The sequence below is a fragment of the Mastigoproctus giganteus genome, chromosome 1 (assembly GCF_048544385.1).
Source record: "Mastigoproctus giganteus isolate SK-2022 chromosome 1, ASM4854438v1, whole genome shotgun sequence".
In the NCBI taxonomy this organism is placed as follows: Eukaryota; Metazoa; Arthropoda; class Arachnida; order Uropygi; family Thelyphonidae; genus Mastigoproctus; species Mastigoproctus giganteus.
In genome coordinates, this window is record NC_143575.1 from 189,987,122 (window position 1) to 190,014,095 (window position 26,974).

At 38.4% G+C, this 26,974-nt stretch overlaps 1 protein-coding gene across 1 annotated transcript in view; it reads left to right on the plus strand.

The window, feature by feature from the left end:
• LOC150091387 (protein DOP1A) overlaps window positions 1-26,974 on the plus strand; it is a 519,845-nt gene that overhangs the window by 235,131 nt on the left and 257,740 nt on the right. Inside the window, exon 12 of the mRNA XM_090390176.1 lies at window positions 21,094-22,624. Within this exon, the coding sequence (XP_090246302.1) occupies window positions 21,094-22,624 (1,531 nt within the window). The remainder of the gene's footprint in view (window positions 1-21,093; window positions 22,625-26,974) is intronic.

A 26,974-nucleotide genomic window follows, 5' to 3' on the forward strand; every position in this document is an offset into this window, starting at 1 on the left:
TTTTTTAGAACTTCTATTTTTATTTATTTTCATGGCATATTCTATACATATTATATACTTTATTCAGAGATTCTTGAGGAAGTTAAGTTAACAGCAAAATAGCATCTGCACATAATGGCGATCCATTTTTACATTTCTTATGCTAAATTTTGCCAGTAATGGGCATTGTTTTATTAAGTGGCCCTTCATCCCACATTTAATCTTTAATTATTAAATGAAAATGAAACTTTTTTTTTTTTTTTAAACCTCAGTGATGTTAACACACTTTTCTATATGAGATTTGGGTACTGATTTAAATTTTTTTTTTTTTTTTTGGTACATGTAGTTTCTATAATAAGACTGTTGATAATATCAGTAAAAGTTACTTAAGACAATTCCATTACAAATTTAAAATATTTCCATACAATTTAAAATAAAAAAAATTCCATACAATTTAAAAATATTTGGATATTGTAAATATGCAGGTACGCTGAAATTTTGTTGTACAACATCCAGTTTTTTGCCTCTGATTGTGTACATTCATTCTGGAAACCTTTATAGTGGTTTTCCATTGATTTAATGTTTTGATCTCTGTGTTCTTGAATATTAACCAATTAGAGTGCAGGTTAAGATGGTATATTTCTGCACATCTATCCTGCGGAAACCTATGGAGCAACAGATGGTGGTTCACCCAAATGTAAATTTCATTGAGTGCTGTGTTGAATTGCTGTGAATAGTATCTTGTGTTTATAGTATGTCTCCTTTATATAAACAGAGTGGGCAGTGTGAATGGATGGATTAATGGTGCCTTCATTGTGTGAAGTGAAGAAGTAAGAAGTACTTGTGATAGCAGTAGCAGAGTTGATCATTTACTGTATAGAGTGTTCCCACAACTTTATTTTTTGATAGTGAAACACTTTGACATTCTTATGAAGTGTTTCTGCATTAGTCACTAGGTAAGAAGTTCAGCTTTATCTCTGGAGAGCACTAGCTTTCCAATTATGTCATTCAACTTATCTTGGGTAAACAGCTATGACTCTGTTGTTTCTTCATTGGGTGCTTATGTAGGATTGTCCAAAGTTAGTTTTAGTATCAAATGATTCAAGAACAAGCTTATAAAAAAAAAACCTTCTCACATCACTATTCCATATGCTCCAATAGTTTGTCTAGTTCTTCCTTGAATTTATTCAAGCTGTCCACTTGTACAACAAGAGATGAAGTTTATTTGAACAATCAACTTCCTGCTTGCTGAAGGCAAATTTTTGCACATCTATCCTGCAACATTTTTTCCTTAATTTTAATATATGCCCTATCGTGTGTTCTGAGCAAGAGGAAAATGCCAATAGCATTGCACCTCTTCAGTCCATTCGAAGTCTTAAACACTCTTTCTTCTCCCATTCAGCCATCCCTTTATGCATAGTATTCACTTTCCCTTAGTGCCATACTAATCAGGTCTCCTCTCATCATTATCCTAGACTGCATATGCTGCATTTTGCAGAATTGAAGCTTTTCTTGGTAATTGCACTCTTGTACCCGTCATCAATTTCATTGTATAATCTTCACCCATTCCAGAAGATCCAATGAGCCTCTGATTGGTTATGCAGTACTTAAGATGTGGACTAACTATTGCCTTATACAACAGGATAATCACCTCCTTATTCCTATTCGCAAAATTCCAGTGTGTCATTAACAAAACTCCATGAGCTGCCCGGACATCTGTTTGCATTGTTCAGAGAACTTCATATCTGACTGCTATACTACTTTCAGGATTTTAATTTTTGGCCACTCTGAGTATAGAACCAGATTGGTGTATTAATTAGGGATTACTGCTACCATATCTTGCATTTGTTAATTTCCATTTCTCAGCCCATCTGCCTAATCATTCCAGATCTTGTTGCAGTAGCAAGAGCTTGATTACCATCATTAACGACAATGCCAGCTTTTGTATCATCTACAATCTTAGACATTAAGCCTGATATGTGTTCATCAATATTATTACTAAATATAGAAAAAGACAACAATGACCCAGCACTGAACCCTGGAGAACTTCTCTATTAACATTAGTCTCAGAAAAGCAGCCCACTGATAAACACTCTCTTTCCCATTCAGCCATCCCTTTATGCATAGCATTCACTTTCCCTTAGTGCCATACTGATCTGATTTATTCAGCAGTCTTTTATGTGATACAGTAGCAGCTTTTCTGAAATCTAAGTATATGATATGAAATTATTTTTTGCGTCCAGTTCCTTTGTTACTGCATTTTATATTCAATCAGATTGGTCAGACAAGATCACCCCTTAACAAATCCATGCTGTGACTGTAGTATAATAATTGCATTCCTGTTTAGATAGTCCTGCATTACTTTTTCAACAAGTGACCCCATTATTTTCCCTGGAACAGAAGTTAAGTTAACAGATCTGTAATTACTCATGTCACCTTTTGATCTTCCTTTGTGAATTGAGGATACATTCACCTTTACAGTCCGTAGGGACCTCTGTTTTATCCTTCCCTAAAGAGTTACAATATACTTATTCATTTATCAGAAACATGAGCAGAATCATCAACACTTAAACCATTGACATCAAATGGACCATTGTGATTCAGCCACTTCCTTCTACTGTTAATATAAACAAAGTAGTCTTTGCTAGAGAATTCTTATACAGTGCCTTAACTTGCCTGACTCTTTTGTGACTTGATTATCTTATCTTCTTTCATGGATTAGGCAATCCGCCTGTTCTGATCTCGAATAGGTTTGCCCATCTTTTCTTTGGTCTTCCTCTGTCTCTTTTTCCTTTTGCTCTATATGTGTAAGATAAGGCTTGATTGTAGACTAGTTTATATGTACCATAGGCTTCTGTGTCACCTGATAATTTTTTAAGCATCTCATATATGTTTCTTCTCTGCCACAAGTCTCATTAGTTCATCTGACATCCATTTAGGTCTAAGCCTTGAACAGTATTTCTTAGTTGGTATGAAAAGATGTGTAGCTTTTCGTTTAGAATTTGCTGTTGGTAACATCATGAATTGGCTCCACTGTATAGAATTTAAAAACTGTCTGTGACCATTGTAGTTACCCTTGTAAAAGCCCTTCTCTTTACCTTTGACAATAGCTATCTCTTTAACTAAATTTCACATCAGTACACTTTGTTAACTACCACCCAGTGGCTCTTTTACCTGTACATTCTTAATGCACAAAGAATCACTGCTAATAATCAGATAAAGAGTATTGTTTCCTCTTTTTTGCCTCTCAAACAGTCATCCAATAAATCCACAAAAGTCTTGCTAGTGTGTGAGTAACCAATCCACAAGTTCCGATCATATCTGGAAAGTTAAAATTCTCTATTTTAAGACATTCTGATTTACTGGCTCACTCGTTTCTCTCATCTGACCAGTTCAGCTCATGGAGGTATTGCAATTCTAATCAGCTCCAGTGCTCCTTCCTGACCATTAATGCTGCAAACAAATCTAGTTTTGTTCTTATCATTGTGCCCTTATATCTTTACACTAACCAAAACATCTCTTACAGTGACTTTGGAAGCTTCGTATCTTTCCCCTCGATGTGGGCACTGGAGATCCCCTCACGTGGTGAGGGGATCTCCAGTGATGCTGCTTGTTTTTCCAGATTAGCATCACTGGGATCTTGCGCCCATACCTTGGTTCCAGGGTTACACTGTTGGAATCCAGCATGTGCAGCCATGCGCTGCGACCCATGGAATTCGGAAAGGGGGATCTTGGTGGTTGAGGGGCCCAGCCTTGATACGCCACTTTGGCCCCTGCTTCGACAAGATGGGTGGTCCCGGATCGGACCGACTGGGATCAATCGGCGGATGGTTCTTACTGCTAGGGTCAACTATGTTCCAATAAGTCTCCCTCCCTGTGGTCCTGGGATGGGATCAAGGCTTATTGGAACGTGGGTATGGTGCTCCTAAGCGAACTTGGCATCCCATTCGTGTATGCAGTACCTGCTAGTTCACGAGTGGGCATCCGCTCGTAGGGCTTCGTGGTGAGTGAGGTACTTAGGACATCGGAAATTTTTATCTTACTTCTATGAGTAATATAAATGCTACTTCTTATGGGGGCCCCAACAAGGCCCCTACCTAATCGATCATCAGACGATGACACCAATTCTGTTAAAAGAGCCAGAAATATGAGGAGAAAACACCATCAGTCACACCTCTTTTCCTCATTCTCCATTCCATAGGAGAGCAGTCAATTGGAAAAATGTCACCCTTCTTTATCCAGAAAGGATTAGAAGAGATGGCAGGATCACCTAAATCAGTAAAAGGGCTGCGCTCTGGAGATATTTTACTCAAAGCATCAAATACAATGCATGCTGAAAAAATTTTGAAAGCTACATCTATAGGGCAAATACCCGTTATTGTTACCCCTCACAAAACTCTAAACTCGTCACAAGGTGTCATATCAGAGTGGAATTTTCTTCACGTTTCTGAGATATGCTCTGAATTAAAAGAACAAGGAGTGACAGCTGTCAAGCATATATCCATGTAAAAAGATGGGAATCTCATCCCTATCTGAGTTCTCATCTTAACTTTTAACACCCCACGCTCTCCAAGTTCCATCAAGGCAGGGTATTTAAACTGCCCAGTGAGGATTTATGTTTCAAACTCACTGAAGTGTTTTAAATGTCAAGAGTATGGCCACTCAGAAACAGCTTGTCGTGGTAACCCTGCGTGTGCTCAATGTGGTGCTAAAGATCATGAGAGCAAGGAATGTCTAGCTCCTAAGCCTAATTGTACTAACTGCCAAGGAGAGCACCCTGCATGCTCTCGAGCATTTTAGTGGTGGAAGGACGAAAAGGAGATTCAAAAATTAAAAATGGAGCTGAACATTTCCTACCCAGAGACCAGAAAACGCATCCAACCAATAAATAGCGGGAAGCCTCCATACGCCCAGAAAGTTTCTGGTAAGAGTACCATTGGGACACAAACAGATATGACTGTTCCCCCAAGGGACTCTTTCACTCCCATTGCTTGCTATTTATTGAGTTCACTAAAGGCCACCCAAAAATCGCAGTCAGCTGCCACTCCAATATCGGTACCTCCCAGTGCTCCAGCATTACCAACAGTGAGCACTAAATTAACATCACAGAAAAGTGAACCCCACTTCAGGGCAAGAAATAATGGATGTCGAAACCAAGGAGGTACATGATGAGTCAGTCTTGGAACTCTTTGTGGAGGAAGAAATGGACACAGGACAGTGTCCATACTTCCTCAGGATAGATAAATCCAAGACTGACAAAATTAAGCCTTCAGCACCTCGGAAGCTGCCTGATGGACCCACCAAGCCCAAATAATGGCTAAATTCCTACAGTGGAATTGCCGTGGATTCCGACAAAATACTGATGACATCAAGGCTCTCCTGCAAAAGCACAAACCAGTTTGCTTTTGCATACAGGAGACTTATTTAAAGACAATGATGACCCTGCCATATATAACATTACCATCATTCGTAAGGATAGAATTTTGGATGATCCTGCTCATGGAGGAGTCGTAATCCTTGTCGGCAATCAGATCCCATTTCAGTCTTTGCAGCTTACAACTAGCATTGAGGCTGTAGCAATTCGCCTTACAGTAGGGTTCTCATATTAACTGTTTGCTCTGTTTATTTGCCACCTGGGATTGACATCGCCCAGAAAGACCTTGATGATCTTATCATGCAGTTGCCTTCCCCTTGTTTAATTCTTGGAGATTTCAATGGACATAACACTCTGTGGGGTAGCACTAACATCAATGGAAGGGGACAAGTCATAGAGCATATGCTCACTGACAATGACCTCTCCCCCTCCCCCTCCTAAATGTGGGAACAAATGCCTTCTTCCACATGCCTACCCTTACATTCTCTGCCATTGATCTTTCTATCTGCTCCCCTTCTCTTCTTCCTTCACTTACTTGGGAGGTGGAAGAAAACCCATATGGAAGTGATCACTTCCCCATGATAACCACCCTAACCAGTGGTAGACCGTTTCTGCCATTTAGTATACTGCGGTGGAAGATTGATCTGGCTGACTGGAATGCCTTTCAACATCTGGCAAATCTTGACATTGCTACAGTCAGTCAGGAGCCGATCAAGGATGCAGTCATGTATGTTACAGAAACAATTGTCCAAGCAGCTGCAATTGCAATCCCAAAAACATTCAGCCGGTTCCCACCTTTTCCCAAACCTTGGTGGAATTCAGAATGCACATCAGAAAAAAAAGCACAAAATAAAGCTTGGGGGATATTCCGCCGATATCCCACGACTGAAAATTTAATATCATTTAAACGGGCACGTGCTACAGCACGTTATGTCCGACATCAGAGCCAAAGGAAATCTTGGATCCATTTTACATCATTCATAACTCAGGTGGCTAGCTCAAAAGTAATCTGGGATAAGATCCGGAAAATGGAGGGGAAATATCCACCAAGCCCTTCAGTGATCCTCGAGGACAATGGATGTCCAATTGCAGATCGAACTGCAGTTGCAAACACTCTAGGGGAAACCTCTGCAATAACATCATTCTCCCCCCCCCCCCACAGTTTTTGGCCCTGAAAGAGAAATATGAGAAATATCCATTGAAATTCTCTTCAAAAGGGCTTGAACAATATAACAAGCCCTTTACACAGGGAGAGTTAAATTCAGCACTATTTCTCTCACGTGCAAGTGCTGTTGGGCCAGATGTCATCCATTACAAAATGATAAAATGCCTCTCACTACAACTTAAGGATCACCTTTTAATTCTATTTAATAGAATTTTTCTTCATAAACAATTTCGGGATTCCTGGTGAAAGGCAATCGTTCTTGCCTTCCCTAAACCAGGAAAGGATCCTAGAAATCCAAATAATTATCGTTTTATTGCTCTGACAAGCTGTTTGTGCAAGGTCTTGGAAAGAATGGCAAATTCTCGCCTTATGTGGTATTTAGAAACAAATGGTCTGCTTTTCAGGACACAGTGCGGCTTCTGACGAAACAGGTCCACTTTGGATAATTTAATCCGAATTGAAACTTACATTCGTGACGCTTTTATTAAATCCGAGCATCTGGTAGCAGTTTTCTTTGATATTGAAAAAAGCATACAACACAGCCTGGCAATTTGACATATTAAGAGACCTCTAACTTTGGTCTTAGGGGTACCCTACCTCTCTTTATTAAAAACTTTCTCTTGAATCGCCAATTTCAAGTCTGTTTAGGATCCACACTCTCTCGAGTATTTTATCAGGAGGATGGAGTCCCACAAGGATCTGTTCAAAGTGTCATGCTTTTCACAATCCAAATAAACTCTATTACAGAACAACTTCCACCCATGGTAAACAATGCCCTCTACGTTGACGATTTTGCTTTATTCTGTCATTCATGCAATACGAGGGTCATTGAAAGGCAACTGCAAAAAAACTATTGATCACCTTACATCCTGGTTATTGGCTAATGGGGTTCAGATTTTAATTGCAGAAGACTGTTTGTGTACACTTCTTTCGCAAACGTAATCTTCATCCTGACCCAGAATTAAGGCTTGGGCAAAACAACATCCCAGTTTAGCAGAATTCAAATTCCTTGGACTTATTTTCGACAAGAAGCTGACATCATATTTCTACAACATATCTACAACATATCTACAACATCATTTCTACAACATATTCGTCAGCTTAGGACAAGATGTGTTAAAGGGCTTAACATCCTTTGTGCCCTTTCATCAACTTTGTGTGGCACAGATCGTACTACCCTTCTTCGTCTTTACCGAGCACTTCTCCATTCCAAACTTGATTATGGGTCTCAGGTTTATGGTTCTGCTAGAGATAGTATACTTCGCTGGTTAGATCCAATCCACCATCAGGCCATCTGGACAGCCACTGGAGCATTTCGCATATCTCCTGTCCAAAGCCTTTACATTGAAGCAAATGAACCATCTCTATCTCTTCGACGTAAGCAGTTGTCCTTACAGTACACCTTCAAATTGAAATCCCTGCCCAATCATCCCACGTGGGCATCCGTTTTTTAGCAATGCTGGGAAAACCTCTACAACACCCGTCAGACTGCCAACAAACCTTTTGGTATTTGGATTCAAGGGCTGTTGAATGAACTAGACATGATGGTAGAAGGCTGTGATTCAGAGGGCAACTGCCCCCCGCCCCCAGTCTCCCCTGAGCCACAGCACTCCATTTAGCTTGAGCCGTTTTGCTTTGCTGCTCTGGTCTGAGTCATGATTTCGATTCAATTTCAATAGAATTTCAATTTCAGTACAAAATTATAACCCTAAACTTGTATCCCAATGCAGTTGTAACACTATATTTTTATATATATTTTTCGGTATCAAGTATTAATTAATTAATTAATTATGTTTAGTATTAATTAATTATGTTACGTTTGTAAAAGTCGTTATTTGTATTTAGTTAAAAAGTACAATTTAATTGACAATGAAGTTCAACAAGATTAACAAATTTTACTGATTAATTGATAATATTATATATTATACTATACTAAATACATATAACAGTGGGTGCGAGAGTACACGTGAACAGGCAAAGTTTTTACGGCTCCACCAAATAGAGAAGTTTTCACTTTTTTATTGACTTAAATTGGCATACTAATTTATTTTTTAGAGTTGCTTTATATTCCTAGTAACAATACTTTAGTTTAAATTGAATTTAGATAGAGATTTTGTGGGTTATTACTTAGTTATTATCGGTAAGGGTATCGAATCTACATGTGGACAGGTTTTGCAGCTCCTGCAAACAAAAAGTTTTTAATTATACTTAGCCGCTTTATTGACTTAATTGTTAGATTCAATTATTTTCTATAAGTAGCTTATAGACCTTGTCAAGCTCCGTGGTTTATTTTGAATTTAGATAGCACGATTTGGAAAGTAAATAATATCTTGTGTCCGTAGATTAACCGTCGTAACTTGCTGCCATTGTTATGTGATACAACGTGTGCTAGTGTAAGGTTTAACGGAAAACTAGATAGCGAGTATAGCAGTATCAATTAATCAGTGAAATTTAATAATCTTATTAAATTTCATTGTCAATTGAATTGTACTTTTTTAACTAAATAAATATAGTGACCTAGTAATTACAAACGTAACATCATAAAGTAATACATATAAGCTGACAGGGGATAAGAAACTCATATAAGGTAACTCGGAGATAATATTCAATACCGAAACACACACGCACACACACGCACACACACACACACATATATATATATATATATATATAGTGTTATAACTGCATTGGGATATAGGTTTAGGGTTATATTTTGTATTGGAATTTTATTGAACTTGAATAGAAATCATGAATCAGACCAGAGCACCAAAACAAAAGGCTCAAACTAATGGGAGTGCTGTGGCTCAGGGGAGAACTGAGGGGGGGGGCGGTTATCCTACGAATCACAGTCTATTGAAATGCACTGCTTGTTTGATGTTTGTGGAGCAATCAGGAACGGGACATGATATTGCCAAGGGTCTTTGTCTTTGTGTGTGCGCGATATAAGGAGGGCGAGGAAATCAGGCGCCAACTCGGCATTGATATGGGCTTATATGAGAGCTTGAAGGACAGGGTTGATGCCCTTGAAGGATTTAAATTGTGGGGTTCATCAAGCTCTCAGCTGCCCACATCCTTGCCAGAGCTTGCACTTGAACATCACGCAACACAGCGGCAATCCACAAGGCAGAATGCGCTGGTCCCAAAGGAACTAGTTGTTGTAGGGGACTCTATTGTCAGGGAAATGGGGAACATATTGTGCAAAAAGGATAGATGGAACAGGATCAGTGTATGTATGCCACGGACAAAGGTTAATGACGTTGTAGGGCAGATATCATCCTTTAAGGGCACAAAGGGTGATATTGTTGTACATGTTGGCATTAATGATATTAAGAGTAGGAGACCAGCAGAATTACTTAACAAGTACAAGACAATGCTGAAAAAAAAAAGCCATAAGTTAGGGTTGAATTTGGAAAGTGTCGGCAATTCTGCCCAGAAACGATAGGAGGGAGTATATGATGAGAGCCTTGTCGACCAATTCTGCCCTGGACAGATTGTGCAAGGCTCAAGGGGTAGAATTTTTCTCAGCCTGGTCTGTGCTTGTTAATAGGAGAGACTGCGTCTACAGGGATGGGATACACTTAAATAGAAAGGGTGCAAGAATATTTGCTGATGCTATCGAGGCAGAGTTAGGTGGATTGGAAAATTGCTAGCTTGTGGGGGGATTCACAGACTAATAGATTAACAGTAGCCGCTGGCAGAGGTAAAAGTGATTCTTGCACTGCTTCTATTGAAATGCAATTAAGCAGCAGCCTGGAAAGCAAGGCAATGGGAATTTCAAGGACTGCTGGGAGTCATAGTGGAACAAGTAAAGACATTGGCTGTGTTAGGGTAACTAAGAGTAGAAACAGGTGCATGTATACTTCATATACACCAATGCTAGGAGTATAGTTAATAAATTCGATGAGCTTAAAGTGCTAGTCAAGACATCAGAGGCAGATATTGTTGGGATATCAGAGACATGGTGTCACACAGACATAAGCAGTGCAGAACTGGAATTTAGGGAGAACAATGTGTACAGAAAGGATAGTAAGGACAGGAAGGGAGGAGGGGTTATGGTGTTAGTTAAGAAATACATAAAATCTAAGGAAGTGCGTTCAATTGATGTGGGTGGACAATGTTGAGTCTGTTTGGTGTGACATAAGCACTGGGAAAGGAAAAATGAGAGTAGATGTGTGTTACAGGCCTAATGAATCTGATGAGTATAATGAGCAATTGTGCAAAGAAATAGTGGGCCAGTAAATTAGTGTGTCTTATAATGGGGGATTTTAATTTCCCAGATATTGACTGGAATTTGGGGGCTGATCACTCACACACTAGCAAGGCTTTTGTGGATTTATTGGATGATTGTTTTCTACAGCAGCATGTTCGGGAGGCAACTAAAGGGAGTAATACTCTTGATCTGATTATCAATAGTGATTCTTCATGCATTAGGAATCTGCAGATAAAGGAACCACTAGGTGGCAGTGATCACAGTGTGCTGAAGCGGGATTTACTCAAAGAGGTAACTACCATCAAGGGTAAAGGGAAGGGTTTTTGCTTTCGTAAAGGTAACTACAGTGGTCTGAGACAGTATTTAAATTCTATACGGTGGAACTAACTGATGATGTTACCAACAGCAAATTCAAAACGGGAAGCATTCAAAGAATTAATCGTGGAAACTACTAGGCTTTTCATACGGATATCATCTTTTAAGGGCACAAAAGGTGATATAGTTGTACACGTTGGCACTAAAGATATTAAGAGTGGGAGACCGGCGGAATTACTTAACAAGTACAGGTCGCTGTTGAAAAAAATCGTGAATTAGGGTTGAATTTGAAAGTGTCTGCAATTCTGCCCAGACACGATAGGAGGGATATATGATGAGAGCCCTGTCGATCAATTCGGCCCTGGAAAGATTGTGCAAGGCTCAAGGGGTAGAATTTTTTTCAGCCTGGTCTGTACTTGTTAACAGGAGAGACTGTTTCTACAGGGATGGGATATACTTAAATAGAAAGGTGCAAGAATATTTGCTGGTACTATCGAGGCAGAGTTAGGTGGATCAGAAAACTGCTAGATTGGGGGGGGATACACGGACTAATAGATTAACAGAAGCCGCTGGCAGAGGTGAAAGTGATTCTTGCACTGCTTCTATTGGAATGAGCAGCAGCCTGGAAAATAAGATGCAGGATATTTCAAAGACTGCTGGGAATCATTGGGATACAATAAACACATGGGTTGTGTTAGGGTAGCTAAGAAAAAGAACAGGTGCATGTATACTTGCATGTACACCAATGCTAGGAGTTTAGTAAATAAATTTGATGAATTTGAGGTATTGCTCAAAACATCAAAGGCAGATATTGTGGGGATTTCAGAGACGTGGTGTCACACAGATATAAGGAATGCAGAACTGGAATTTGGGGAGTACAATGTCTACAGAAAGGATAGACAGGATAGGAAGGAAACTGTACAGGGAAATAGAGGGGGCCAGTAAATCAGAGAGTCTTATAATGGGGGATTTTAATTTCCCAGATATTGACTGGAATTTGTGGGTTGGTCACTCACACACTAGCAAGGCTTTTGTGGATTTATTGGATGATTGTTTTCTACATCAGCATGTTCGGGAGGGAACTATAAGGAGAAATACTCTTGATCTGATTATCAGATCAAGAGTGATTCTTCATGCATTAAGAATCTGCAGATAAAGGAACCACTAAGTGGCAGTGATCACAGTGTACTGAAGTGGGATTTACTTAAAGAGGTAACTAACATCAAGGATAAAGGGAAGGGTTTTTGCTTTTGTAAAGGCAACTACAATGGTCTGAGACAGTATTTAAATTCTATACAGTGGGACCAACTGATGATGTTACCAACAGCAAATTCAAAATGGGAAGCATTCAAAGAACTTAGCTTGGAAGCTACAAGGCTTTGCATACCAACTAAGAAATACTGTTCAAGGTTTAGGCCTAAATGGATGTCAGATGAACTAATGAGACATATGGTAGAGAAGAAAAATGCTTGGGGTACATATAAATTAACATGTGACACAGAAGCCTATGATAGACATAAGCTGGTCTGTAACCAAGTTACAAAGGAGGTTAGGCAGGCGATGGCAGATTACGAGAAATCTTTGGCAAGGGATGCAAAGAAAAACAGCAAAGCGTTCTTTACTTATGTAAACTCTAGAAGGAAGGGGATGAATCAGATTGGTCCACTTGATATCGATGGGTCAACTGTTGATGATCCTGCTCAGGTAGCTAACAAACTAAATGAATATTTTGCATCAACATTCACACATGAGGAGTTATTCAGCGAGGGGAATGCCACAGGTGTATTCACCTCTGGCAGTAAGCTAGAGAATCTTGTAATAACTGAGAGTAAAGTTGAGGAGAAATTGTTGAAGATAAACACAAGAAAGGCACCTAAGGTGGATGGGATCTATCCAGTTATATTAAAGGAGGCAGCAAAGGAAGTAAGCAAACCCTTAGCCATAATTATGAGAGCTTCCTTGGACTCAGGGGAAGTACCCATGGACTGGAGATGTGCAAATGTGACCCCAATTCACAAAGGAGGATCAAAGGGCGACACAAGTAATTATAGACCTGTTAGTTTAAATTCTTTTCCCGTCAAATTAATGGAGGCACTGGTTAAAAAAAGCACTGCAGGATCATCTAGACAAGACTTCAGTTATAGCTCGGACACAGCATGGTTTTGTTAAGGGGAAGTCTTGCCCGACCAATTTGATTGGGTACTATGATGCAGTCACAAAAGAACTGGATGCGGGGAATAACTTTGATATTATATACTTGGATCTTAGAAAGGCTTTTGATACTGTTGCACATGGAAGACAGCTGCACAAATTGGAGCAGTGTGGCATTGGAGGCAAATTGCTGCTATGGATAAAGGTGTGGTTGAGGGGGAGAAGACAGAGAGTGGTAATCAATGGACGCTGCTCATCGTGGACTAATGTTATTAGTGGAGTCCCTCAGGGTTCAGTATTGGGTCAATTATTGTTTTCTGTATTTATAAATGATATTGATGATGGTATATCAAGCTTAATGTCCAAGTTTGCAGACGATACATACGAAGGTTGGCAGGGTTGTCAAGGACACTACTGACACTATGCTACTGCAACAAGATCTGGAAAGGTTGAGCAGATGGGCTGAGAGGCGGCAAATGAAGTTTAACATTGACAAATGTAAAGTACTACATATGGGAAACAGCAACCCCAGAGCAACATATCAACTCTGTGGTACTACAGTGACAGTGGTAGAGAATGAAAGGGACCTGGGGGTGGTTGTGCAGGCAGATATGAAGTTTTCTGAGCAGTGCAGAAGGGCTGCAAGAGTAGCTCATGGTGTATTGTCAATGATATATAGGAATCTTTCTAGCAGGGATAAGGAGGTGATTATTCCCTTGTATAAGGCAATGGTCAGGCCACACCTAGAGTACTGTATACAGGTCTGGAGGCCTCACTTCAAGAAGGATGTAGAGCTGCTGGAATGAGTACAGAGAAGGGCAACAAGATTAGTGAATGGAACAAAGGGGTGCTCTTATGAAGAAAGGCTTAAGTTTTGCAAATTACAGTGTCTGGAGACTAGGCACCAGCGAGGTGATCTGATAGAGGTGTATAAAGCCTTGAATGGTTTGAGCATGCTCAATGCTGATGGGATTCTTCCTCTTGCTCAGAATAATCACCTGAGAGGGCATAAATTCAAATTGAGGAAAGACAGATGTAGGATAGAAGTGAGGAAATTTGCCTTTAGCCAGCGGGTGGTTAGTTGGTGGAACAGACTTCCATCCCTTGTCATGGACGTTGATAGCTTAAATAAGTTTAAGGCTCAGCTGGACAGGTATTTCGAACGAACAGAGGGGTGAAGTGTAAGTGGTTATTTTTTTTATTTATTTATTATTATTTTTTTTTATTATTATTATTATTTTTTTTTTGGCTGATGCTGCATAAGCTTGCTTTCTTGCATCAAATGCCTCTACTAATGCTAATACCAACAAAGAAATATTGTTCTAGATTTAGGCCTAAATGAATATCAGATGAACTAATTAGACATGTGACAGAGAATAAAACTGCATGGGATGCATATAAATTAACATTTGACACAGATGCCTATGATAGATATAAGCTGGTCTGTAACCAAGCTACGACGGAGGTAGTAGTAGTAGTAGTAATGGTGGCATGTGATGCAAGAAAGCAAGTGTATGAGCTTATGCAGCATCAGCCAAAAAAAAAAAAAAAAATCATACCATTGCCTCCAAATTCCTGTCCAGTTCCTCCTTAAATTTATTCCACCTATCAACTTCCACAATGACAGATGGAAGTTTGTTGCAACAATTAACCACCCGCTGGCTAAAGGCAAATTTCCGCACATCTATTCTAAATCTGTCTTTTCTTAATTTGAATTTATGCCCTCTTCGGTTCGTTATCTGAACAAGTGGAAGGATCCCATCAGAATTCAGCGTGCTCAACCCATTCAAGACCTTATATACCTTAATCAGATCACCGTGCAGTTGCCTAGTCTCCAGCCACTGCAATTTGCAGAACTTATGCCTCTCTTGGTAAGAGGATCCCTTCATTCCCCTTCACTAAGCTTGTTGCCCTTCTCTGTACACACTCAAATAAATCTATATCCTTCCTAAAATGAGGCCTCCAGACCTGTAAGCAGTACTTAAGGCATGGCCTGACCATTGCCTTATACAGAGGGGAAAATCACCTCCTTTTCCCTGCTAGCAAAATTCCTATATATCATTGACAAAACCCCATGACCTACCCTGGCAGCCTGTCTGCATTGCTCAGAAAACTTCATATCTGACTGCACAATTACTCCCAGGTCCTTTTCATTTTCTACTACCTTACGTGTAGTACCACACAGTTGGTACGTTTCTCTGTGGTTACTTCTACCCATATGCAGTACTTTGCATTTTTCAAGGTTAAACTTCAGTTGCCACTTCTTAGCCCATCTGCCCAAATTATCTAGATCCTGTTGCAGTAGCACATTGCCATTACTGTCGTTAACAACCCTGCCAACCTTTGTATCATCTGCAAACTTCAACATTAAGGCTGATATACCTTCATCAATATCATTGATAAATATACAAAACAACAGTGGACCTAACACCGAACCCTGTGGGACTCTACTAATAACATTCGTCCACAAAGAGCAGCACCCATTGATTACCACCCTGTGTCTTCTCCCACTTAACCATCCTTTTATCCATTGTAGAAACTTACCCTTAATACCATTCTACTCCAATTTGTACAATAGTCTTCCATGTGCAACAGTGTCAAAAGCTTTCCTGAAATCCAAATATATGACATCAAAATTATTTTTTGCATCCAGTTCCTTTGTTCCTTTGTAGGTTAGGCAGACAAAGGCAGATTACGAGAAATCTGTGGCAAAGGATACAAAGGAAAATATCAAAGAGTTCTTTACTTATGGAAACTCTAGAAGGAAGGGGATGTATCAGATTGATATCGATGGTTGAACTGTTGATTGTCCACTTGATATCGATGTTTGAACTGTTGATTGTCCTGCTCAGGTAGCTAACAAACTAAATGAATATTTTGCATCGACATTCACACATGAGGAGTTATTCAGCGAGGGGAATGCCAAATGTGTATTCAACTCTGGCAGTAAGCTAGATAATCTTCTAATAACTGTGAGTAAAGTGGAGGAGAAATTGTTAAAGATAAACACAAGAAAGGCACCTGAGGTGGATGGAATCTATCCAGTTATATTAAAGGAGGCGGCAAAGAAAGTAAGCAAACCCTTAGGCATAATTATGAGAGCTTCCCTGGACTCAGGGGAGGTACCCATGGACTGGAGATATGCAAATGTGACCCCAATCCACAAAGGAGGATCAAAGGGGGAGGCAGGTAATTACAGACCTGTTGGTTTAACTTCTGTTCCAGGGAAATTAATGGAAGCACTGGTTAAAGAAGCATTGTAGGATCATCTAGACAAGACTTCAGTTATAGTTCGGACACAGTGTGGGTTTCTTAAGGGGAAGTCTTGTCTGACTAATTTGATTGGATACTATGATGTAGTCACAAAGGAACTGGATGCAAAGAATAACTTTGATATCATATATTTAGATCTTAGAAAAGCCTTTGATACTGTTGCACAGGAAGGACTGCTGCTCAAATTGGAGCAGTGTGGCATTGGAGGCAAATTGCTGCTATGGATAAAGGGATGGTTGAGTGGGAGAAGAGAGAGAGAGACAGAGAGAGAGAGAGAGAGAGAGAGAGAGAGAGAGTGGTAATCAATCGAAACTGCTCTTCGTGGACTAATGTTATTAGTGGAGTCCCTCATGGTTCAGTGTTGGGTCCATTGTTGTTTTCTGTATTTATAAATGATATTGATGATGGTTTATCAGGCTTAATGTCCAAGTTTGCAGACGATACGAAGGTCGGCAGGATTGTTAATGACACTAATGACAGTACATTGCTGCAACAGGATCTAGAAAAGTTGAGCAGATGGGCTAAGAGGTGGCAAATGAAGTTTATGGAAAGCAGTAATCCCAGAGTAACTTATCAATTCTGTGGTCCACGCTGACAGTGGTAGAGAATGAAAAGGACCTGGGGGTAATTGTGCAGGCAGATATGAAGTTTTCTGAGTAGTGCAGCTGGTCTGCAAGAGTAGCTCCTGGTGTCTTGTCAATGATATACAGGAATTTTTCTAGCAGGGATAAGGAGGTGATTATCCCCTTGTATAAGGCAATGGTCAGGCCACACCTTGAGTACTGTGTACAGGTCTAGTGGCCTCATTTTATGAAAGATGTAGAGCTGTTGGAACCAGTACAGAAAAGTGCAACAAGATTAGTGAATGAAACAAAGGGTTGCTCTTACGCAGAAAGGCTTAAGTTTTGCAAATTACAGTGTCTGTAACTAATCTGATTGAGGTGTATAAAGCGTTGAATGGTTTGAGCATGCTTAATGCAGATGGGATACTTACTCTTGCTCAGAATAATTGCCTGAGAGGGCATAAATTCAAATTGAGGAAAGACGGTTGTAGGATAGATGTACGGAAGTTTGCCTTTAGCCGGTGGGTGGTTGATTTGTTGAACAAACTTCCATCTGTCGTTGTAGAAGTTGATAGCTTAAATAGATTAAAGGTAGAATTTGACAAACATTTGGAGCGAGTGGATGGGTAAAATAAGGTTTTTTTTTTTTTTTTTTTGCTGATGCTATATAAGCTTGCTTTCTTGCATCATGTGCCTTTGCTAAGCTAAGCTAATGCTATCCAGTTTGGCAGCAGAAGTTTTTGCAGAAATTTGCATTTAGCCAGGGGTAATTGATTGCTGGAACAAACCCCCCCTCTGTTATTTGTGGAAGTTGATAGCTTAAATAAATTCATGAATGAACTGGGCAAACGTTTGTTTTGAATGACTTAAGTGAAATGGGAATTTTTTTTTTTTGGCTGATTCTGTATAAGCTTGCTTTCTTGCATCATGGAAATGTGCCAATGTATCTCCCATACATAAGGGTGGTTCTAAGAGTGAAGTTGGAAATTATCGACCTGTCAGTCTGACTTCAGTGGTAGGGAAAATCATGGTGGCAATTACCAAGGGTGGAATTTAGCATCATTTGGGTAGAATTAAAATTCTCAAGGATATTCAGCATGGTTTTGTAAAGGGAAAATCATGTTTAAAAAATCTGGTTCGCTATTTTGAAAAGGTCACTCATGAGCTGGATTTAGGAAATAATTTCGACATTGTTTATTTAGATTTCAGCAAAGCTTTTGATCCCGACACACATGAGCGGTTGCTTTATAAGCTGGAACAGGTTGGAATCACTGGGAAATTCCTTAGATGAAAAGCAGGATGGCTTCAAGGCAGGCGACAGAGGGGTGTGATTAATGGCTATTTCTCAGATTGGGTTGATGTAATAAGTGGTTTCCCAAGGATCAGTATTAGGACCACAGTTGTTTTTAATTTTCATAAACGACATTGATGAAGGGTTAGAGGGCATGATGTCTAAATTTTCAGATGATGTTAAAATTGGTAGAGTAATTAATGATCACTGTCAAGCTGAGCTTCTTCAGAGAGACCCAGATAGACTTCAGGAATGGTCAGAAAAAAAGCAGCTATGCTTTAATCCAACAAAGTGTAAAGTATTATACCTGGGAAAAGTAATAGTAATCCCAAAATAACTTATTCACTTGGTGGAGTTCAGCTAAACCCAGTACTGGAGGAAAGGGACTTGGGTGTTACGATACTGTCAGATTTGAAATTCTCTGAGCATTGTAAACAGGTTGCAAGGAAGGCCCATGGTGTCCTATCGATGATCTGTCGAACTTTTACAAGTAGAGATAGGGACGTGATAATCCCATTATATAAGGCTTATGTTAGACCATACTTGGAATACTGTGTTCAAGTATGGAGACCGCACCTAAAGAAAGACATCGAGCTTCTTGAAAGGGTGCAAAGACGGGTAACTCGCCTGTCGCCTGATGAGATCGGCAAAAGGGCGTCCTTATGAAGAAAGACTTCGAATATGTGGGTTGCAGAGTTTGGAAACTAGACACCTTAGAGGAGATTTGATTTAGGTGTTTAAGGCTCTGAGAGGCATCAGTAAAATGAATGAGGACGAAATTTTCAAGATTATAAATGATGCTAGAACTAGGGGACATAAATTCAAGTTACGTGGGGAAATGTTTAGATTGGACTGCAGGAAGTTTTATTTTAGCCAGCGAGTTATAAATTACTGGAATAAGTTGCCTACATGGGTGGTAGAGGCTGACAGTTTGGGGAAATTCAAAGGATATCTGGATAGTATCTTCTTGTGAGAGAAATGCAAGGATGATAGGTTTAATTTCCTTTTCTTTTATTATTAGTTTTTTTTTTTTCATTGTTTTATTCTGTTTTTTTTTGGCTGGTGCAGCATAAGCCTTAGTCTTTCTTGCACCATGCGGCCATTACTAATACTAATATGCCTCTACTAATTCTAATCATTCGCACGCATGCACTTCATAACCATTTTTTTACACTCAAATGATTATATAAATTTTAGAGTAAACATCTTTTCTTTAATGAAATACAGACATTTTTAAGAGTTTAGTTGCATTTAAATCCATGTGAAGTTTAATTTTATGATAAATTTAATATACTAATATCATAATAAAATTTAATTTATTATTTAATATCATAATAAAATTAATTTTAGATGTTATTATATACAGAAGACTGTTGAAATAATGGCATCCCAAATAACAAAACATTCGAGCTAATCACATTGAGATTGGACGTTTACAAACAGCAGATGTCTTCCAGTGCCGAAAAAGGAAAATGGCAAGTCACTTGATTACAGTATTTGTTTAGGTTCACAATTTTGAAAGTGAATTCTGTACTGATATCATGGATTATACTGCTGTTTTTCATTTATTTTAAGTTAAGAACCCCTCACTGTGTTTCCTATAGTTAATAAACATCATAAAGAGAAGAAAAGAAGAACAACATTAAAGCTTAGTGACAAACTTGATATAATACAAACTATTACATTAGAGTCACCCGGAAAGTTAACTCGTATACCCATGTGTATTGTGTCTGTAAATTGCATGCGCTGTCTGGTTTATTTGCCTGTTTTTCTGGACAGAAAACCCAGTTTCTGGGGAAAAAACCCCTAAAATATCCTCATGTCATTGACGGGATTTGACCCCAGGCCTTTTCCACCCAGTGTCTTGGGGACAGTCATGATACCACTGTGCTACGCATGTAGACTAAATTTGATATAATAAAGAAAATAGAACGGTGCGTAAGCAGTAGTGTATTAATAGTAGAATATAACATTGGATCGCCATCATGTTTGTTTTTTATGTGCAGTTATTAAAATTGCATTCTTTATCTCTGTTTCTTATTTATCCTCGTTATTTCTGTATTAAATATATTAAAAATAAAACTTTCTAGATAATGGAAAAATCGAAATAACAGCACTTTGAATCCCCGAAGGTGCTGTTATTCTGAAAGTCTACTGTAACTTTGAAAATTTAGAGAAGAGATGATAAATCTAAAATTAATTTTATCATTATGTACGGTATATTTTAGTTATTATTATAAAATGAAACTTGACATAATGAATTTAAACGAAATTAACTAAACTGTTAAAAATGTCTGTCTTTCATTAAAGAATAAGGAGCTCACATCTGGTGAGTATGGGCTTGGCACACCCAGGGTCCTGAGCTGGATATCATAATTCTTCTCTTTCTTGGTGATTCCCTTTCCTTTTGTTTCCTTCTCTTCTTCTTCTTCTGTCTCTCTCTCAGGGTAATTCAGATTTGATTTTTTTTTTTTTAATTTTATTTTATATAGCTGGTGCAGCATAAGCCTCAGGCTTCCTTACACCATATGCTAATAATAATAATAATAAAGAAAAGTTGTTTACTTTGCAGCATTTTTAAGATTACTTAATGTGAAGGATTTAGGATATTCAAATTTTTTTATGATTGTTTTGAGTAATGTATTCTTTCTGATGAATGAATAATTACTGAAATTGTACTGTATTTTCTATCAATGATAGCAGAAAAAAGTTAAACTTGAAATTTTTTGTATTAATAGTAGCAAATTTTGACAAGTATTTTTTATTCTTTAGATGCCTTTTCCTTATGCTGGATAGTCTTGGAAAAGAAACTGGCTCCCAGAAATCAGTTGCTCAGGGTTGGTTAAATCATTCACTTCAGCGTGGTGATATTGCAAGAATTCTTGAACCTATTTTGCTAGTCTTGTTGCATCCTGATTCTGCTCGAGTATCTGTGCAGCATGTGAGTGTTCATTGTCCTCAAAAAGTCAAAGTAGGAGAAATTGGAGATCAAGATGAGAATGAAGTAGAAGCAAAAATATATGCTATCAGTAGTGTCAGTGGCAATGTTATTTATCATGTTAGTGATGAAAGTCATCCTTCCTCTCAACAAGCTAGTCCAGAGAAAAAAATATTTGCTCTTACTTCTATCATTAATATGGGAAGTACTAAGGGATCCAAAGTAGTTACATCAAATTCCATGCTTCAGGATTTTGAATTACCTTCAAGTCATGAACGGGATTTCCAGCTTCCTATTTCTTTGTTTGTAAATCCTTTTGGTTCCTTATCTTCATTTGGAAGTGATCAGCATTTAGAATCTTCTGAGCCTCCTGATTTATCAAATGCTAAAAGGATTGACACAGTCGTAAGAAAAAGTTCTTTTGATGACACAGAAGTTGAGATAGCAGAAGAATGCAAGAAAATGAGCAATACTGAAATAGTTACCAGCATCCTTGATGAAATTTTGACTTTGGCTGTATTTGGAGGCAAAGAGGCTGCTTTGGAACAACTTAATGTTTCTGCTGATTACAACATTGAAGATGCCTTTCATGATTTTGAAACACTACATTCTTTCCAGTTTTCAAAGAACAGATCAGAAAGCATAAATAGGATAAATGATAATGATCATAAACCTTCACAGCCTCAAGAATTAACTGTTCATTCACTGCACTCGTATCTTTTGCTATATTGTCAAGTTTATGATTCTCAGAAAATTCTATATGTTCTCTATTCATTAAAAGCAGTCATTCTTACCAATCCCAGAGTAACACTGTGTAGTATGGCTACTACAACTATCAGTAGTTCTTTAAGTTGTAGAGGACAATTGCTTCAAGTACTTCTTGCTAGACACAGAAAATCTATTTTTGGAAACAATTTCCATGGAGAATTTAATGCTGAGGCCACTACTGTTTATCGTAGCAGCACATTTGTTGAAGTGGTTGTTACTGCTTGTCTTTATTACATCCGCAGTTATTACCCAAATTTACCTCAAGTCAGACTGACTGAAGAAGAAGTGGTTGGCAATAGAAATGTGAGATTATTGTGTACTGAAGTGTTGACTTTGATTTTTTCAGAACTTGTTGCAATTGTGAAAGACAGTGGAAGAAGCTTTGCATCATATTTAAGTGATCTTCTTCAGCGCTGCAAAGTGCAGAAGGCTTTACTTCACTGTCTAGTTGCAAGTGTGTATGATTCTCAGCTTAAACAAAAAAATGGTGATCAGGAAATTACATTTTCTGAAGCAATCATAGAGTTTAATGATAAACCTGGAAAGGAAGATAACATTAAAGATAATAAAACTAATGATTTTCAGGACACCTTTCAGGTAAGTTAAACTTTTGTCTTTATTGAATAAGTAACTGATATTTGCACAAGTTCATCTTGAAAGATTAATATATATGCCAAATATGGTAGAGTGTGATTTAGCTCAAGGCTAGCTTTAACAGTTTTTTTCTGGAACATTCAGAGATTGACTAAATTTGTTTTCCTTTTAGTAATTTCCATTTTTTGAGTTTTCCAATAGAAGGAAATTAAATATTAAGAGAAATATTTATCATATTCTTCTTAATTTATTAGTTTATAACAATCAAAATCAGAGGCAGTCAGGAACTACTAAAAGAAATACATATAGGCAAGTGACAAACATTGAAGGAGCAGAATATGAATGTGGCAAAGAAGACTACGATTCAGAGAGTAAAGTGAATTATGCAGCTTGCAAAGAAACATTTAAATTTCAGAGCTTAAGCATATTTTGCAATTATTTTGAGTTTGCCAGGTGAAGACATTAATAAAAAAAACGAAACAAAAGGATTACAAAGGTCTAATAGTAGGTTTAAATCATTCCAGTTAGATAAAATAAAATAAAAAATATAACTAACCAACCTGATAACTCCTGATTTATTTAGAAGTTTTCTGATAATCAGATGTGCCTTCTGAATTTCTGATGTTTAGTTTTCATTTTAGTCATTTGTATTGATTTTCAAAATTACAAGTCCCCCCTCCAATTACAGACTTACTGAATTTAACAGTACATGCTTAAAAGCTAGAATTGGGTTAACGAGAGTTCCTGGGTAAAGTAGCCTAAGGATAGTGAACATGTGCCAGTATAAAGATATGGTTAAGATATACAGAAGAGTAGAAGAAATTATGGAAACACCTGATATGAAAGAAGTAAATGTTGTAATGGCTTATGATGTATTTATGAATGTGCAGTGATGATATTTGTAGTACTGAAAAGGAAATGATAAATAAAACCAGATATTTAAAAGTGATAAAAAAATGTACATGATGAAAATGACCAACCTGTCTGAATTTCAGATAGGTCAAATTGTTGGTGCATATTTAGCAGAGGCATCGGTGACTAAAACTGCGATTTGATAATGTATCCAGAGCAACTATATCAAAAGTGATGTCTGCATTCAGTAAGTATGGAAAAACAAATCTGATAGAATGAATTGTGACAAGATAATCAAAGATGACTGAAAGAGATTGTTGAACACTGAAAAGGATTGTAGCCTGAAAGCATAAAACTGCTGCCTCAAAAATAACTTAATGTGAGTTCCAGCAAACCAGTTGCTAGCAAAACAGTTGGGCGAGAACTTCAAAAAGCTGAAATTAATGGCAGAGTTGCTGTTGCCAGGCTGCTCATTACTTGAAAGAGGACACACACTGGTGTAAGGAGCACAAAAACTAAACACTTGATTGGAAACACGTCATATTTTCAAATGAATCATCATTCACACTTTTTCTGTCATCAGGGAGAATTATGGTTGGCAAATGCCAAAGAAAGCACATCACCTTGACTGTCTTTTGCCAGCCATCATACATGAAGGAGAATCAACAATGGTTTGGGCAGCAGTATCTTGTTATTCTTTAGGCCCTGTCATCACCCTAAATGGGCAAATTACTGTCTCTGATTATCTTGATATTCTGATTGACCATGTTTATCATACAATGTAAACATTGTTTCCCACAAACAATGTCATTTTTCAAGATGATAATGTTCCAATAGACACAACCAGATGTGACCAATCTTGGTTTAAGGAACAGGAAATGGAGTCTAAGCATCTCCTATGGCTTGCGCAATCACCAGACTTAAACAAATTTTTGAGCCACTATGAGCATTGGAGAGCAGAGTGATAAGCACATTTCCTCCACTTTCATCACTGGAGGAGCTTGAAAAATTTCTCCATGAAGAATAGTCCAATAAGACAGTTTACAATTTATTTGAATCTGTTCCACATAGAATACAAGGTGTTTTAAAAGCAAAGACCATACTAGTATGTACCTGTAATCCTTATTACAGGTGTTTCGATTGTTTTATCCATCCCCTGTACATGGACTTTGACAGGTATTTTTACATATTTGGTTTTTAGCAAAGGAGGAACATGGAAGTCATCTGTAAAGAAACAGATAAAAAAAAAAAAAAAAAACCAGACCAGACAAAGCATGATCAAAACTTCTTGACTCAGAAGAAATAATTTTCAAGAAAGGAAAATAGAATAATTGAATAAGAAAAGAGAAAGTAATACACTCACGGAAAACAAGATAATTCCATAGATGGAATTAACTTGAATAATATGAGGGACAACAACTGGAGGAGAGTACCCTAGAACCAGAGAAGATGGTCAAAAAAGATGGATGAGCAGCATCCTTGGTGTTGAATTTGAAAAATTCGTGAATGAATTAAAGAATGGTTAAGCATCATTTTTTAATTTTGTGTCTGGGCAGAATTGCAGGCAATTTCAAAAACTGCTGCCTGTGGGAGCAGAAATCCCAGAGTAACGTACGAACTATAGTTGAAAATGAAAAGGACCTGGGAGTAATTGTGCAGTCAGATATTGGAGCTGATTATTCCATTGTACAAGGCAATGGTCAGGTCTCATTTTAGGAAGGATGTAGAGCTGCTGAAATGGATACAGAGAAGGGATTGATGAATTGAAAGATTGGTACTCTTACCAAGAAAGGCTTCAATTCTGTAAATTTCAGTGTCTGGAGTCTAGGCACTTATGTGATCTGATTGAGGTTTTTAAGGCTTTGAATGGCTTGAGCAAGCTCGATGCTGTTGGATTCTTTCTCTTGCTCAGCATATGAAGATGTGTGGAAGTTTTCCTTCAACCAACTGGTGGTTGATTGCTGGAACAAGCCCATCTGTTGTGAAAGTGGATAGTTTGAATAAATTCAAGGAATAATTAGACAAACTATTGGAGGAATGGATAGCTGAAATGCAGAATTTTATTTTTTGTCTGATGCTCAATAAGCTTGCATCATTTGCCATTAATACTAATATTACTAATCCTAAATTAGTAATATTAGTATTAATGGCACTAATATTATATTAGTAATAATACTAAAGCCTTTCCTGGTAAGAGCACCCTTTTGCTTCCCTCAACAAGCTTGATTCTCTTCTCTGCACATGTTCCATCAGAACCATGGCATTTCTAAAATGCCCCTCAATGTGGGCACCCGTATGTGGTGAGGAGACTTCCCAGTTACATTGCTGGACCTCCAGATTAGCATCACTGGGATCCAAAGCCCACATATTCCCTCGAACACCTTCACTAATGGCATCGTACAAAGCTAAAAATGTGAGGAAGGGAGATGAAGACAGTATTATTGACAGACAATATGAAGCAATCCATCAAAATCTCTATTAGGGAAGCTGGACTGCGAATGCTTCTGCAGAGAACTTTGCCTGTGTTTCTCTGTTCAGGTTGTTGGTTTAAGATCATCATCGCTAGAATCTGGCATTTTTGCCATGCGCTGCATCCCATGGACTTTCCTGGAAAAGGATGGACTGGTGGTTGAGGGGTCCAGCCTTAATACACTGCTCTGCTCCCAGCATTGGCCAAGACGCTCCCGTCTTGGCCAATGCTGGCTGTCCTGTGTTGGCTCACTCAGGATCAATCAGCTGGAAAGTTTGTTTGTTTGCTAGGGTCAACTGTACAACTATAGGTTTTCTTCCTCTTGGTCCAGAGACAGGGTCAGAACCTGTTGGATGTATGGGTATAGTATCTAGGTAACTCTGGTGCCCCACTGGTGTATGCAGTCCTTGCTGGTTCATGAGTGAGCATACCCTCATTGGGCTCCATGTTGGGTGGAAAGCCTTAAAGATGCTGAATTGATTTACTGACCCCTATGATTAATTAAAATTTTTCATCTTCCTCTGGGGTCTCTACCTGGTCCTTGAATGAGAATCTGAATCAAGTAATCATCATCATCATCAGCCATTTTCAATCCACTGCAGGATGAAGGCCTCTCCAGCAACTTTCCAGTTCCTTCTGTTTTGAGCACTGGCCATCCATTTACTACTCAAAAACTCATGAATTTCATCTATCCATCTCCGCCTTTGTCTTCCAGGTTTTCTTCTAGCTCCTCTTGGGTACCATTCTATTATTTTCTTAGTCCATCTGTCATCATGTCTTCGAGCTATGTGTCCTGCCCAAGACCATTTTAGTTCTTTAGTTTTGATAAGAATGTCCTTTACTTGAGTTTGCTGCCTAATCCATGTGTTTCTCTTCTTATCTAACAGTCTGATTCCCAATATAATTCGTTCCATTCTTCGCTGTGTAGTTCTTAGCTTCTCTTCCATTCTTTTGGTGAGTGCCCAAGTTTCACTTCCATAAGTCATGGTGGGGAGTATACATTGGTTCATTATTTTACGTTTCAGACAAAC